Below are 15,530 nucleotides of genomic sequence, written 5' to 3'. Positions count from 1 at the left end.
CATTATATGAATGTGTTTTTCATTAACAAAACATTTATTTTAAAAGCAGAATTTTTTCATAAAGATAACACTGATTGGCATCATTATCTAAAATCACTTTTAGAAAAAGTGCTTTTAAAGTAAATAAAACCTTGGTAAAAACTAAATCAGTATTTTTAGTTTAAGCACATGTAAGAAAAGGCTGTTTTAGCAAGAAATCATTTGAACACAAATATATCCATTCTCCTAATTAGTTAGCAACAGTCTACAGTTTCAACTGGTCAATCATAAACTGTGAAATATTCTGTACAATCAAAATGATATTAAAAATGTAAAAATTGTAAAACAGTTGTACGATTGTTTTATCTGATAATAACGTTAGTATCCCTGAGCACATCCATCTGCTCTGGGGTCCGATCCCGCCCACAGGACCCGGGACGGAGAGCTGCTCTGAGTGACAGATAAATCCCACCAATCTCCCACTGTGATGATCTGTCCCCGTCCAAACTGAGACCGCCCATGTCCTGCATGCAAAAATAACAAAAGTGCATTAAAAAATGAGCCAGTCAAGCTATCACTTGATCCATTTAGAATTTTCTTTTAAACAAAATATTCCATTTCATTAGCAAGCTTACATTATGTCATGTGAACACATGCAAGCCACAAAAGGATATTCTCCAATAAACACACGGTCTTATAACAGCCTTATAATAAATAATAATAAAAAGGAACTGAACAGCTGACATCTGTAAAACACCCAATGTGTTACCACTTTTCAGAAAAGCAATCAACCTTTTGTGTCCTAAATATAAGGAACTAAAAGGTTTTATAGAATATAATATTACACAGTGTGATGTTTTAGCATTGATACTGTTTGTCAATGGGTGTTACTAGGCTGCACATCAATATAACAACTAATGTGACACATTAACTTTTTAGAGGGCTAGATGTGCTGCACAATTTACCAAATATAAACAATATAACTTTGACTGAGTGTCATTTTAAAAAACACTGCAAAGTGTTTTACTTGCATTTAGAAGTTTTCCTTTTTTATTAAAATAGGAATAAAACAGGTGTGTAGCCATGAAAAACAGCTAATTGAACAAATAGATAATCTACCTGTGACTGGCCAGGTGACTGAGTGGCCCCGTCTTCTCAGCTCCACAGCCACCTCCTGGTCAATGCCCTCCTCCAAATTAACCAACCAGTGATCAGCTGCAAAGAAATAACACCGATTCAAACTAAGATGAATGATCTTCAGTATTCTAAAGAAAGTACAAAACATGAAGACAATCTAATTACTGCACCATGCTGTAATAAATATATCCAGCTAATATTTATCACAAGTGTTACATGCCAACAATGTTTTCTTTACTTAACCTGATAACTGCAGTTTTAACAAGTAAACAGACTTTAAGCCAAACACTGCTTTGTGTTCATATTGACATTTTTTCCTCAATTGAAACGTATATGCTCCATTTCTGTATTGTAATAACATAAATGTAACAATAGCTTACCAGTATTGACTGAAAAAATATTAATAGTACTAATCAAGATATGCTCTAATATGAGTTTAACATTGAAACAATTTTAAAGATAGTTTGATGTGTGTGTATATTTGGATGTGTGTGATGAATGAACCTTTGGGGTCGTACTGCACAAAAACTCTTGGTGCATCCAGAGCCTGTTGGGGGTTCATCCCAAACTCTAACATGTTCAAAAGCACCTTAAAACAAAAGCAAGATAAGTTGCTAAACTTTCATAAAAGGTATCCACACAACAAAGAACCAGATCTACAAAAATATGTTAAAACAGATTTAGATACTTGTCTGTGACAGAAGACTGTTGATATAAATAAAATTATATATTAAATAAATCACCAGACCCTAAAATTCATGATAACAAATGATAAGTGATAAACTGACAAACTAGCAGTAAATGATAAAGGAACCCTATTTTCCCAGTACCCTGCTCTTTGTGATCTACTGTTTGCTCTGAATACCTGGATGTGTCCTTGCGGCTGCATAAAAGCCCCCATCACCCCCAATGCAGCCAGGAGCTTTGGCTTTTGGGATTTGGTAGCAGAGTCAGTGAGGAGTGCAGGTATTATAGTGTGATATGTCCTCTTCCCTCCAGCAACACAGTTAATGTGTTCACGACGCAAAGAAAAGTTGGCGCCGCGATTCTGCCAGAGGGAAAATTGTTAATAATTATTAATAACAGTCAGGCAGCAGAATTTGTTTTGACCTTACTGTTCACTCCCTTTCTTTGCTGTCTGAAAAAGTTCAATTCTATAAAAAATAATGTTCATTACGTACTATTAGTCAACTTCAGAGGTGTTTCATAATAGCCTCAAAAACAAGCAAGCTATTCATTTCTGCTACAAAGTGTTGTTACAATGCAAAACAGGATCATAAAATAATAAAATTTGCAACTTTTCTGTTCATGTTATGATTACAAAGTTTTTTGTTTGTTTGGACATAGCTGCTTCAAACTGTAGTCATTTCTTTGAACAGTTCACATTTATTTTAACTATTTTGGCTTTATTAATCAAAGCCAGCCTTCAGGAATCATAAACAGGAAATAAATAATAAAGTATACTTTTGTTTTGAAGCCCTCTTTGAAACAAAATTTAGAAATGTGTGCAATTTATTTATGTTTTTTTTTATTGTGCATCAATAATATTATTTAACTGAATGTGCACAAACAAAACCCTTTTCTTTCTGTGTGTCAGACCTGTAGTGAGAATCCACAGTCTTTAGGAACCAGGCCGGTTCCAAAGCCCATATAGGTGCTGTTCACAAACGAACAAGCATTTCCTTGGCTGTCAATCACACAGAAATAAACGGTGTCACTTCCTGTTGTCAAGCCAGGCTGCACACACTTCATGGTTCTGGAGAACGACACACACAAACATTATGATTATATTTATATATGAAAAAAATGTAAAGACAGGTTTTATGTGTAGAGCCAGCATGGAACAAAAACAGTGTTTTGTCAAAATAAAACAAACTAAAAATGATCCAAACTTCTGCTGCAGCTGTTGCCAGAAACATTCAAATAAGAAATGGGGGGGTTGGAGGTGGGGGTAGAAAAACACCTTCCCAGTCGGCCATTTATTTCATCTGCAGTAAGAAGAATATTGCAGTGCAGTAAATTTGATCAGTAATTTCCTGCTTTCTCGTTTTTTCTCGCTTGTCTTGTTTAATATGAAAATGTAAACATGGCAACTATTGTTTGACAAGGTTGTGACAACAATTGCTATGAAAATCAGGTGTTGTACCAACACAATAATAAGAGGGGTAGATTCAATGTATGCATTTGTTTAATGCACACTGAAATGGAATACATTTCAATTCAGCAATATAATGTAATTTTCACAAAATTAAAAATAACAATAATTCAAACAAGATTTAACACTTCAGATTACGTCTCAGTTTATTTGTCTTATAAGTAACTGACTTAAAGTTCAAAGTACACAGTGCTGACCAGTAAATACACATTGTTGCTAAAATAGACAAGGACACACCCTGTATATGTGAGAGGTGAGACCGAAAAAAGATGTGCGTTAGGGTCAGAGGAAGTAAAAGTCTACAGTCCTATCTAAAGTCAACAGAGAACAACTGGCACATAGTGGTACCAGCAGTCACACACAAACATGAACACACACCTGTTCATGCTGATGCGCTGCGCTTGTTGGCGACTGTAGCTCTTATCCAGTAAGCTCTCCAAAGGGACGGTTGCATGAGCTGGGTCACCCAGGTAACAAAAAGCATCTGTTTGTGCCAAACGCACAGCCTCCACAAATGCATGAATATAGTCAGAACTGTTATGGCCTCCAGCTACAAAAAAACACAAAGAAATAAAATAAGTTAAGCTACAATCTTTCCTCACTTCACTTTTATCAAAGTTTTTTTGTTTTCCTTTGAAAATAAAGTCAAAGAAAAGTCTAACTTTTCAGAGCTGTCCTAATTCTCTTTCCATAAGCTACTATAATTAGAGCAAAAGTAACTGTCCCGTTAGTATTAATATCAGTCAATCATTAATAAATAAATGGTTGAATACACTTTGAACTACAAATTAACTAAGCAAAGCAGCCAACTATGATTTCCTTTGTCATGTAAAGGGTCAGTTTTAAATAAGTAGAAGAAAATAGTGAGGTAAAATGTAATTAAAGTTGGTGGGATTCTGTTTGTCATGGTTTATATTTTTATAAAGGACAAATAAGGATACAGCCACTTGTACTTCTAGCAACAAATGTCACAGTACTGTCCCACTGCTCCTAAGAGAAGTCATTTAACTCAGTAAACACTGAAACCATGGGAACTGTAAGGTTATCAACTGCCACAGCCACATCTCTGCTGCGCAGCTTAGAAGCTATGCATCTATTGTTAGTCTTATCTTAACAGAGTCACAGAGATTTACCTTTGAGTTGAGGAAAGTTTTCCAGGATGTTGAGGAGGAGCAGAGCAACCAGCCCCTGACTGTTGGGAGGAAGCTCCCACAGACGCACACCCTGAAGACACAACAAAGTCACTCAATCTGGTCCCTACATTATTAAAGCAAAAATAAAATAAGCATTTCTGGTTGCTGACCTTGTATACTGAGCTTATAGGGGTGACGACCTCACTGTCATGGCTGCTGAGGTCCTCCAGAGTCATGACCCCCCCATTCTGATTAATGACATCGACGATGGCTTGGGCCACTCTGCCCTGGTAGAAAGCTGGTTTGCCACCTTCACCAAGCTCCTGTTGATTCATTCATTTATTTACAGAGCTGGCAGACTCAACAGATCAATTGTTTAACCAATAAACCTAAAGACTTTATGTCTGGGTAGTTTTAACAACATTAAAAATATAATAAGGATGATATAATGCTACAGGAATCTGTGTAAATTTTCTGTAATCAAATGAATCAATGGGTGTGTGAGTGTGGATAAGGAAATGACACACCGTAACCGCTGTGGAACGGTCCCCCGAAATCATTGTGGCTGACTTCATTGCCATTGTTTCAAATGTCTCAGAGAGATGACCTGTGTGTGCAAAGCTGTTCTGGGTATTCTTAGTGGTTTTCCTGGTTTACTGTATTGCAACCAACAGTGTTGGAACTACTAAGAATAAATCCATGCATATTTTAGAGGTGATACACAAGTGGAGAAACACACTCACATACACTCAAAGTGACCTCACTCATAGCTCTATTGAATTCTTACTGACAGGAAATTGCATAGAGAGGGCAGCTTTATAAATATTCCATTACACACACAAGTTCCAAATAGTTTTACATTCATATAATCAATGGGAATGTTGAGTTTTCAAGAACGTATCAAACAAATTCCTCATTTGAGAAAAGATTTAATGTCAGAAAGATAATTTAAATTGTGTTTTAAATTATATTTTTAGGATCAAATAAGTAATAATAATGTCACATTCAGTTTATACTCTGCTGGAGTCAGCTTTATTCAACATTTTGCTTACTGAAGCTGTCACTTGTTTAAAGACTAAAACAGAATGATGAAAGAACTTTTATCATAGTTATCTTTTTGAACATGTTGAAGTAAACAAAAGGAGAATCTTTTAAATACTGTCTAGATTAAATCTAGACAGCTGAAACACCTTTGATGACCCATCAGGTCAAGAACATATAAACTCTTTTCCCTGTCATCTTATTCAGTTTTTGACTTCCAAATATTTTTTTTCTCTCCATCCCATTTGTATTTCACTCACAATGACGCTTATTCTTGTCCCATCTACATTACTTCATTCCCATTCTTGTCTGCTTTGCTTGTCCAACCCACTGTTTTGTTTTTTTTTGTTTGTTTTTTGGCCTAGTATGATCACTAGTTCATCAAAGACCTTTTTATACAAAAGGCTGAATCAAGTTTAAAAGAAGCTGTCAGGTGTGGTTAGTGAGGCGAACCCAATACGCAGACTCAGCAATAGCTCTAGAAAAACTAATTTATTTTTAAAAAACCCAAAAAAGGAACAAAAACAAAAGGCTGACAAGGCAGCAATAAAAACAAAACAAAGCTACAAAAACGATGACCAGGTTTTAAAGACTGATGGTAATCTGGGGGAGTGGACACAGGTGAGTAATGACCAACTTGGGGCAGGTGTAGATGGGCAAGGTAGGCAAACAAGTGATTGGGTGAGGACAAGTGAATATGAACACAGGGGACATTAGGAGCAAAAATACAATTGACAAAACTAAACACAGGAACAACCAAAAGTAACAGAACAGAAAAAACAAACTTAATACAAAAAAACTAAAAAAAAAACTCAACGCAAACCCCAATCCTGACAAAAACAAAAAATGGTAGAAAACACAATGTAGCTTTCCAAGAACTATACTGTTTTGAATAATGGGTTTGAATAAAAAATAAAAGGTGTATGTTATACATATGGCATGTAAGCATGTTTCATTTTTGTTTGTTTTTTTTATTTACCTTTATGGTTTGAGCCAGTGAGGTGTTTTTGAAAACTTGTCCACATCTGGGTGCGTGACCGTCAATCAGTAAGTCCTCACCTAGGTCCTTCCCATCGGCCCTCAGAGCAGCTGCCCAGTTCTCCCAGTGGTGCGCTGTTACTTCGGCAACAGGAAACCCTTCCTCTGCCAGCTCCACTGCCCCATTCAGGACCTCCTGCAAGGACAGCTGGAAGAGCAGGAAGGGGAAACGTGTTTTTTAAGGAAACCTTGGTGAGCAGGACATTGTGTTGAGAGGAAATATGTGGAAAAAAAATTAAAAAATTAATAACATAATTTGAGTGTGGAAACACTTAAAGAAGCACCTTAAACCAGAGCCTTATTAATTTGCATAAATTATCTAGTTAGTTATGTATTTATTTTCCTTTCGTACAAGAAAAAAAATAAATCTTAACAAGTTGCATTTATGAATGTCCTTTAATGTTATTATTGTGGTGCAGTGACAATATTTTTATGAACATTAACATTTGTTATAACTCTGCAGATCTGCTTGAGACATATGTTGATTCTTTGTTAATTTGTGATACATAAATTGCGAGATTAAAAGCATTTTCTTGATTTAAAATAAGAACAGAGTTTAAACCCTGGGAGAATGGCCAAAAACAGATAATAAAGAGACCATTTGTCCTTTAACTTACAGTGGCTTAAAAATAAACATTTCTTACATAAAAAGTGAAAGATGAAGGACTTTTGATAGTATTTAGCTTTAGGGCAACAACACTACTTTTAGGACTTATAAGACATTTGATTCTTCATTTTTTTCATTATAATTCATCTTGTTCAGGTTGATAAAGGGCTAAAGGTGTCACTGGGTAAAAGGTGAGGTGTTGTAGTTTTAGTTTTTAGTTTGTTGGTCCCTTTTTAAATTTGAAATAGTCTTTCGGTTATGCAGTGAAGTTAGTTTTGCTTCCTGTGTTTGTAGGTTTAGGGAACTGTAACATTTTCTTGGTTCTACAAAGCGTGGAATAAATCCTCCTGACTTATAAAAGAGAAAGAATGTGATGGTTCGCTTCAAGGTAATCAAAGCTCAGAAATGTTTTCAAATTTGCCCATGATTTCAATGATGCGCTGACCCTTTACCATAGAAGGCAAAGTTATTGCAGCACTGATCCAAAAAAGAAATATCTAGAGAGGCCAATGTTATTCCTTTGCTTGTTTATATCTCCCTAACTCAGAGTGAGGAGCTCTACTTCAAGGTTCGTTCGTGCGTTTCTGTGTATGTCAGCATGGTGACTTTAACAGCGTTTACACTAGCATGTTATTTTTTGTAGCAGCACATGCCGGTCTAGACAGAAAATACAAACAAGCAAACCTTTTGGCTTCCAAACAACTGCACAGTATCACACCAGCACGCAGGGGCCCCAGGTACTGTAACATTCAAAGCATCGAACACTGAAGGAGGGGCCTCTGCTGTGTAACCACAGCCTTCTAAGAAGTCTAGGGTCAGAGCTTGAGGTGAATGACCACTGAGGGCAAAGGAAGAGGTTCAGATAAATACCAAGAATGAGAAGGTGAAAAACAAATGTAGGAGTGGAGTCTCAACCTGCCATTAATCCCTCTGATCTCTCCAGTGTTTCCGTTGTAGAACAAGCAGAAAGCATCACCACCAGGGCCTGTACTGCACGGCTCGGTGACTGCCAGAGCTGCTGCTATGGCAACTGCAGCATCTGCAGCATTGCCACCACGTTTCAGGACATCTGGACACAAAAGCAGGACCATGACGGTTAATGGTGTATTATAACACAGTAGCATTCCTACACCTTTTAAAGCAGATTTAGGCCCTTTTATGTTTGCACATTAACTGCCAGACTTGACAAAAATTTTATTTTTTATTTATGTTTAAATTATTATGTAATTAAGAGTTTTAAAAGTCTCTTTTTAATTTTATTTTATATTTAGTATTTATTTATTTAACTTTTTTATATGCTTTTTTAACAGTGACATTTTTATTGTAGTGCTCCAGAAATGTTTATTATTCATGAGTGTAAAAATGCTGATTTTATTCTCACACTTTGTGAGAAGGTTACCTCAAATATTTCATGCTTAGGTTGTAAGCTGCACAAACTAAATTTCACTCACCTATATTTATATCTTAAAGTTCACAGCCTAATGTTAAGAATAATATTAAAACAACAAAAAAGGATGAAAACTTTCAAGACTATAGTGTTTAGGTGTAATAATTCACAAAAAGCTTTAGCTCGACATATGTTATTTCTTCCTCTTCTTCTTCTACTACTACTTCTTCTTCTTCTTTTGCAAACGTCTCAACAAATTTAGCTGATTCTTGTGGAAGCAATGCTCTTCTTTTTTTTTTTTTTTTTGCTTTTAAAACTCAAAACAAGACCTAAAGTGCAGAAAGAAAAACAAGAAGAAAAACTCCAAACTTTACAAACATGTTTGTTTTTATATCTTCTCCGTGTTAGTCAGGGTCGCCATGGCAACTATCGCTGTCCACTTTATGGTCCACTCACCCAGCCCCACGGCGGAAGCCAACGGCTGGCTGGAGGCCACGCAGCCGTGTAAACACACCACGGGAGACCGGCGAGAGGAGAAAGTCAAGTCCGAGTCCATTCTGCTTTAACTACCAACAACGACAAGAAAAACGACGGAAAAGAGACTGAAAAATCCACAATCCTGCTGGACTTGAAACCTCTGATCGATTTCTCTGGTATCGATTGTATTTGGCTGAAAGGGACAGTTCAGAAGGCAGATTGCATCAATCATGTATCCATTTTTATCCCTTAGAAGAAGGCTGATTTTTAAAAAAGATCCTCTGCGACATGATTAGAAGATAATATTTTAACATTATGACTTAGCATCTCTTAATTATGAAATACTGTCTTATCTTATCTAATCAAAGTTGTGTAAATGTTATTTCATGTTTTAAAAGGTCAGCAGCATGTAACAAGAACAGGATCAATTTAGACACTTACACCTTTCATTTAATGTCAGAACTGTTTATAAATTACAGACAGTTAAATTTCTGATCAGAAATAAGTAACTTTTACACTGAGTCTACGTGTAAAGGTTTTTTTAAGAAACAGTTTTGTTGCTATGAAGGAAAATATGGAGAAGATGCAATGCCCAACATGCAAAAAAAAAATGGTTTAACCTTTTATTTTTTTCCCCCTGGGACAACCTAAGAACAAAATTATGTTAGAGCACTTCTTAAATTGTATGTTTTTAATCACAGAAGATACATTTCACATGCCACATGCATAAACGCACCTACCATCACTGATGCTGTCTTTTCAGCTGTCAACAAGTGATGATTTCTCTAGGCTGGACTTAATGTTCAATAGTTTTTTTAATTAAATTCAAATATTGATTTATCAAACCAAAACACAGTTTCACCTGGCATTTGTGGATGCAGCAACCAAAAACATTAATGTTTGTTTAACTGGTATCTCCAAATTGTCCCTGTCTGAGAATGAGAGCGTGAATGTCCTGTTTGTCTTTATGTGGCCCTGTGATGGACTTGCAACCTGGACAAGGTGTAAAAAGTGGGTAAAGAAACAGGATGGATGGAAGAAGAAATAAATCAAGATGCAAAATGTACAAAAGTAATGATTCATTACTGCTCAACCATACAAGTTACATCCACTTTCCATTGCTTTCAAGGCTAGGCACGGAACAAATAATACTGTAATCTTCCAAATGGTATTTTTAAACTTTTATAAATTAATCACATCAGCATGTGTATTGAACATTCCTGATTGACTGAGTCTTTCCTGTGACTCAAACTTTAGGTAGGTACAGATGAGCCATGAGGACCCCTCTCTATCGACTGTCTGTCACTTCCTCTTCTGTCCCTGTGTAAACATAAGACATGGTAGAATATTAACCACTGTGACTTCACTGGTGTGTCTGTGCGCACACACAACTATATATTCCTGCAATTATGAACCTCTGTGAGTTTTGCATGTGTTTGCACTTTGTAAATGTGTGTGTGTGTGTGTGTGTGTGTGTGTGTGTGTGTGTGTGTGTGTGTGATCATGCCATATCACAGCTGGCTGATGGAGAAGTGAAGCAATGAGCTCACTCAAACAGAGAGGCAGGGTTCTATAAAAGCTCAAATGAAGCATTGATAATCCTCAGAAACTGGACAGGTGAAGCAGGCGGCATCATTCAGTCAATTTAGAGATTTCTGAAGAAACAACACTTAAGAAATTTAAGGACAACTTTTCAAAAGCTGTTGTGGAGTTCAATTTTAGGTCCAACCCAACGAGTGGAAAGTTTTTTTCTATTTGCATCTCAAATTCTACTGCCTAGCCCACTTAGGTGGACTGAGACTGGACTCAATTTAGGTCTCATCTGTACAATATCTTTCAGATAATCTTAACTCAAAGACCAGTTTTCAGGGGAGACTTCTTTAACTGCAAGAGTTGTTGCTGTCAAAGGCTGTTGAAGCATCCGTTTCAAAATGTGTTCGGGAGGCTTCGCGAAATGTCTGGGCATCACCCTGTTGCCTCTGTCGATTGTGTGCGTTCTGTGCAACATCCTGCTCTTCTTCCCTGGTGGAGAAATTGTGAGCAATGGCCACATTACGAAGCAGGTTTGGTTCTTTGGGGGCATTCTGGGATCAGGAGTTCTGGTAAGTTTTGGTAAAATTACTGCATATCTTCTTAATAAGCATATTAACACAAAAACTATCTATAACCTAATTTTTTTTTTGTTTAAAAAGTAGTGAAAATGTTAAGTAATGTAAAGCTGGGTCAAAGATGATGCCTCTTTTCTTTAACAGCGCAACATCAAAATGCATAAAACTTTGTATTTGAGAGATGTACTTATAAAAACTAAAACAGCACTGGTTGAATTTCTATGTAAAATATGTAGGAAAAAGGCCTTTAACTTAGAGCTGGTTTAGTATTACATTGTTATGGTACTGAAGCACAGAAATGAACCAGTAGTTAACTGGTATGTGTGGCTTTTTAAAATCGTGTTTATAAAATATCATGCAGATAAAATTGACAGACCTGCTAAAAATGCTGCAGTTTTTAAACTTGAACAGCTTAATGATGCTGCATGTTTCTGTGTACATAGTGCAACATTCTGCACGCAGTAAGAAAACTAATATTTCCACCATTTGCTCTTTTTTTGTGTGTTTGTGAACTCGGGGTGTGTTTGGGTGGCAGATGATCTTCCCAGCTCTGGTCTTCCTGGGCTTGAAGAACAATGACTGCTGCGGCTGCTGTGGAAATGAAAGCTGTGGACGGAGATTTGCGGTGAGGAGATGTTAAACTTCTCAATGTCTAACTCTAAGAAAAATTATTATCTTTACAGAAGTTGCTTTTAAATTTTGGATATGAGTCAAAGTTAATCTTAGGTTCTAAAGGCAGCAGAAATTATCTTTTTGTTTAGTAATTTCAAATAGTCTGATCATTTTATGACTGGTTACTGAGGCTTAAACAGAATTTTTTAAGCTGTTTTTTTTTAGATTATAAATGATACAATTGTATAGACCTAGTTTATTTAATTGTCTTCTTAATGATGACAGTGGTAAATAATCTGCTCTCATTGTCTTTACTCATACCGACATCAAATCTCCTCACAGACCTGACTGTCTCAACATGTTGCATGCAACCAAGTGCAATAATGAAAAATAAGAAAGAAAAAATATGAAGCCAGTGTCAGGGTGCTAAAAACTGTTTCAGTCTTGAGCTATGAGATGTCTTCTGTCTCTCTTTGTATAAAATGTAGTTTTAGAACAATTTTCAATTGTTTTCCCAGCTCAAATCTACCAGAAGAATACATTAAATCATGTTTTTACTGCTACAAGAGTGGGTACAAATTTACAGATGACTGCAAGCACAAGATTTAACATACTGAAATGTTTAAATACAACATTTGAGTGTTAAGTGACAAACAATTTAAACATATTCTCCCTGGATTCTCCCTCACCCAACTCATGGAAATAAAAGTCCAAAATATCAACGGCCAAATAATGACTTTGCAGCTTCAAAAGGGCAGTCTTCAAACAAATGGGTGTCGTCACAGTTCACGTCCATCTCTGCAATCAATATTATGGGTCCTGTACCTTGCTCTTGCATACAGCTGCCCAAAAAAAGCCCAAGAGACAATTTTACTCCATAACTTCATTTGTTTTAACTCATATAAGATTGCTGTGGAAGTAAAAATAAAAATAAAAGATTTGAAAGCCTACTATGACTGGAAATCATGAAAGGAAATATTTGTTACATAAAAAATAGCTTTTATTTAAAAATTTTCAGTTATTGGTTTATTTTCTCTCCAGTTTTTTTATACCCAGAGTGATAAAAAGTATACACTTATAGTGACTTTTTAACTTTTTTTAGATCTCACAAAGCACTTTGAAATGCGTATTTCATTTAACCATTCAGAAAAACACTCAGATACTGTTTTTTTATGTGCTGCACTTTTTTCATGCATAAATGTAACTATCTGGAACAGTGTCTGCTGCCCAAGGACACTTTGACATGTGTTGGTCCAGGGATCATTAGTGCAATGCCTACTTGTCACTAAACCACACTCACCCCTTGATTCGCGTCTCATTTAACTGCTTCACAATTTTTTTTTGGTTGGTGATTTTTATTTTTTGCAAAAATAATACAACAATCTTTATTGCTTGCTCGTGCTCTATAAAATATGAAATAAAACAAAACTTCCTCCATCATCTGATGTTTTATTGCATGTCACCTGTTAACTGCAGCGCCACATAAGGTTGAGGATGTAATGGAAAACAAACACAACGGTGCTGTGTACACACCCTCCATCATTTACACAGCTATAAATGTAAAAGCACACACACACAAAGAACTGATGCAGACACATTAATGAAAATCCAATAAATGTCACACATTTGCCCTGATGGGAGTTTCACAGGAGTTTTGACACAAAGCTAGCATTGTGCTACCAGTCTGACACACACACACACACAAATCAATCAGGAATGCGTAAGTCTGAGGAATAATGAGTAAAAGTGTCTTTGAGATAACACACACACATTCAGTGCCTTGTAACTGCTCTGTGTTAGTCGCTTTTATTAACCTAAGCTTGGCATCTGCACAAAGAGAAAAACTGGTTTGGAGTTTAACGTGAATCAGTTAATTAGTTAGTTTGGTTTGTTGATTCAAACTAATTTAAACAGCTTTTGCAACTTGACAGGTTCAAGTAAAAACCAACTGTTTATTATGTTTATGATATGATACAAATGTAGATAAACAAAATACAATACTACACACTACAACAGACATTATATAAATGAGAAGCAATACTGTATATTTATTACTGGTCTTAAATTTATTTTAGCACCAGCTTCTTTGTAACATTTTATGTTTTTAGTTTGTTGGCTATATCCAACACTATTTTTTTTTCTTTTTGTCTTTTTTTATCTCCATCCAGATGTTGAGCTCTATACTGTTTGCAGCCATTGGTGTTTTAGGTGCAGGTTACTCAGTTGTTGTGTCTGGTGTGGCCATCAACCAAGGACCTCTCTGTCATTTTAACAACTCTGAGGTGGACGAATGGGTTCAGCCTTTTTCAAATGGGTAAGACAAATAAAACTGCAAAACTTTTACATGATAGATTTTCTGTGTATGGACACTAATATCAGGCTGTTTTTTTTTTGTATTCTACATATTAATTTTAATGTAACTTGTAACTTTGAATGAATTTTGGTGTTCTTATACAACAACCATTGTCCTGAACAAAGTTCTGAACAAATGTTTAAGATAATTTTTAACAAATAAGCCAAGAACTAATATTAATTTTGCTACCTTTGGTGTAGCTCTTTGATAAAAAATTATAGTCAAGTTTGCAATGTGTTTGATTACCTGGTATGTAAAAGATTAGTGTCTGTAGACTAAAAACAATCTCTTTTTCTTCTTTTCCCCTGCAGGAATTACCTTTCTAACAAAACTCTTTGGGATTACTGCATAGAGCCAAAGAATGTGGTATCCTGGCATCTGTCTCTGTTCTCCGTGCTGCTGGTGATGGGTTTGATCCAGATTGTACTGTGTGCTATACAGGTGGTGAACGGCCTGCTGGGAGCTCTATGTGGAGACTGCTGTGGCTGCTGCGGGGGGGTCAGTATTCAATCTGATGAGAGATGTTTTTTGCTTCATTTAGTCTGTTTAAAAGATTAACCTGAAATCTAATAATAATAATGTTTGTCTTTCAGAGTGATGGGGCTGTTTAAGGACCTCCTGTGGCTGAAGACAGTCTTTCCTCTATTTATTCTGTTTCCTCAGGATGACTTTTACCTTTGATCTCTTTGCTGTATAGTTATGTTTCTGGATACAAGCTCATTGATTACAATGTATAATTTTAAAACATTGTGGAAATGACAGAGCTTTTTAAGGGTTCACAATGTACTCTCTAGCAAACAATGATGACTTTGTCTGTGTATTATCATTCTTAAAAACACTTGTTAGTCTGTTGAATCAAAATCCTACTGCAACCCACTGCATTTAATGATTTCCTTCCTGCTATATGTTTTTATTTAGTTTCATGTTTTTTTTCTGTTTTTGTTTTTATCTATATGTAAATCTAATATGATTATAATTATATTGATTAGTGTTTTTTATTTGTATTCAAGCTTCATGACTGCCCCTAGTGGCCAACAAACATCGGACCAATGCAAGACAAATCCACCTCTGTCTTTACTAAAATCAAGTTGTTCATCTACCAAACTATAAATAAAAGACTGAGACATTTTTGTTTAATCTAAACATTTTGCAGTAATGCATTTTACAAGTCCCGGTTTCATTTGCATCATATTTTATGGGATTTTAATTGAATTGGTGGATTGGTGGGCTAATAAAGTTGGTCTTTCTGAAGTTCACTCAATAAAAGGTTGTTTGAATAATAATATTGCAGGAAAATTACAACTTTAAATGTGTTACAATTTTAGCCATGACATTTTCTGGTTCAATAAGTAATTTTCTTATGTTTCTGGGAGAGAAATATCTTGTCATGCTAAGTATTATTATTATTATTATTTTACTTTGTCCTAATATGACTTTTCATTTTAATGTTTGGAATTCAAAAAATATATCTTTTTTAGTAATAAAGTAATTTATTGCTTCTTA

General features: G+C 35.6%; 2 protein-coding genes across 2 annotated transcripts; one reads left to right on the top strand and one right to left on the bottom strand.

Annotated features, from left to right (window-relative positions):
- Positions 1-13: 13 nt before the first annotated feature.
- LOC108238401 (glutathione hydrolase-like YwrD proenzyme) lies at positions 14-9,145 on the bottom strand. Its single transcript, XM_017420425.3, has 12 exons — positions 8,934-9,145; positions 8,006-8,159; positions 7,775-7,928; positions 6,425-6,631; positions 4,575-4,727; positions 4,405-4,495; positions 3,650-3,821; positions 2,716-2,872; positions 1,982-2,164; positions 1,621-1,705; positions 1,099-1,194; positions 14-503 (listed from the first exon to the last, which is right to left on the bottom strand). The coding sequence occupies exons 1-12, from the start codon at positions 9,031-9,033 to the stop codon at positions 358-360; spliced, it is 1,698 nt and encodes a 565-aa protein (XP_017275914.1). The 5' UTR covers positions 9,034-9,145; the 3' UTR covers positions 14-357.
- Positions 9,146-10,530: 1,385 nt separating this feature from the next.
- On the top strand, positions 10,531-15,530 carry tm4sf4 (transmembrane 4 L six family member 4). The gene is made up of 5 exons (XM_017420413.3): positions 10,531-11,056; positions 11,598-11,687; positions 13,843-13,988; positions 14,339-14,525; positions 14,621-15,530. The coding sequence occupies exons 1-5, from the start codon at positions 10,886-10,888 to the stop codon at positions 14,636-14,638; spliced, it is 612 nt and encodes a 203-aa protein (XP_017275902.1). The 5' UTR covers positions 10,531-10,885; the 3' UTR covers positions 14,639-15,530.

The sequence above is a fragment of the Kryptolebias marmoratus genome, linkage group LG24 (genome assembly GCF_001649575.2).
Source record: "Kryptolebias marmoratus isolate JLee-2015 linkage group LG24, ASM164957v2, whole genome shotgun sequence".
NCBI lineage: Eukaryota > Metazoa > Chordata > Actinopteri > Cyprinodontiformes > Rivulidae > Kryptolebias > Kryptolebias marmoratus.
This window is presented reverse-complemented; position numbering and strand designations above follow the sequence as displayed.

Excerpts from the sequence above, each read along its gene's own strand:
- LOC108238401 (XM_017420425.3), bottom strand. The coding sequence starts at position 9,033 with ATGGACTCGGACTTGACTTTCTCCTCTCGCCGGTCTCCCGTGGTGTGT. Across the intron at positions 8,160-8,933 it reads GGCTTCCGCCGTGGGGCTGG|ATGTCCTGAAACGTGGTGGC; the intron begins GTGAGTGGACCA and ends TTTTGTGTCCAG. Across the intron at positions 2,873-3,649 it reads CAGCGCATCAGCATGAACAG|AACCATGAAGTGTGTGCAGC; the intron begins GTGTGTGTTCAT and ends GTCGTTCTCCAG.
- tm4sf4 (XM_017420413.3), top strand. The coding sequence starts at position 10,886 with ATGTGTTCGGGAGGCTTCGCGAAATGTCTGGGCATCACCCTGTTGCCT. Across the intron at positions 11,057-11,597 it reads TTCTGGGATCAGGAGTTCTG|ATGATCTTCCCAGCTCTGGT; the intron begins GTAAGTTTTGGT and ends TTTGGGTGGCAG. Across the intron at positions 13,989-14,338 it reads GTTCAGCCTTTTTCAAATGG|GAATTACCTTTCTAACAAAA; the intron begins GTAAGACAAATA and ends TTTCCCCTGCAG.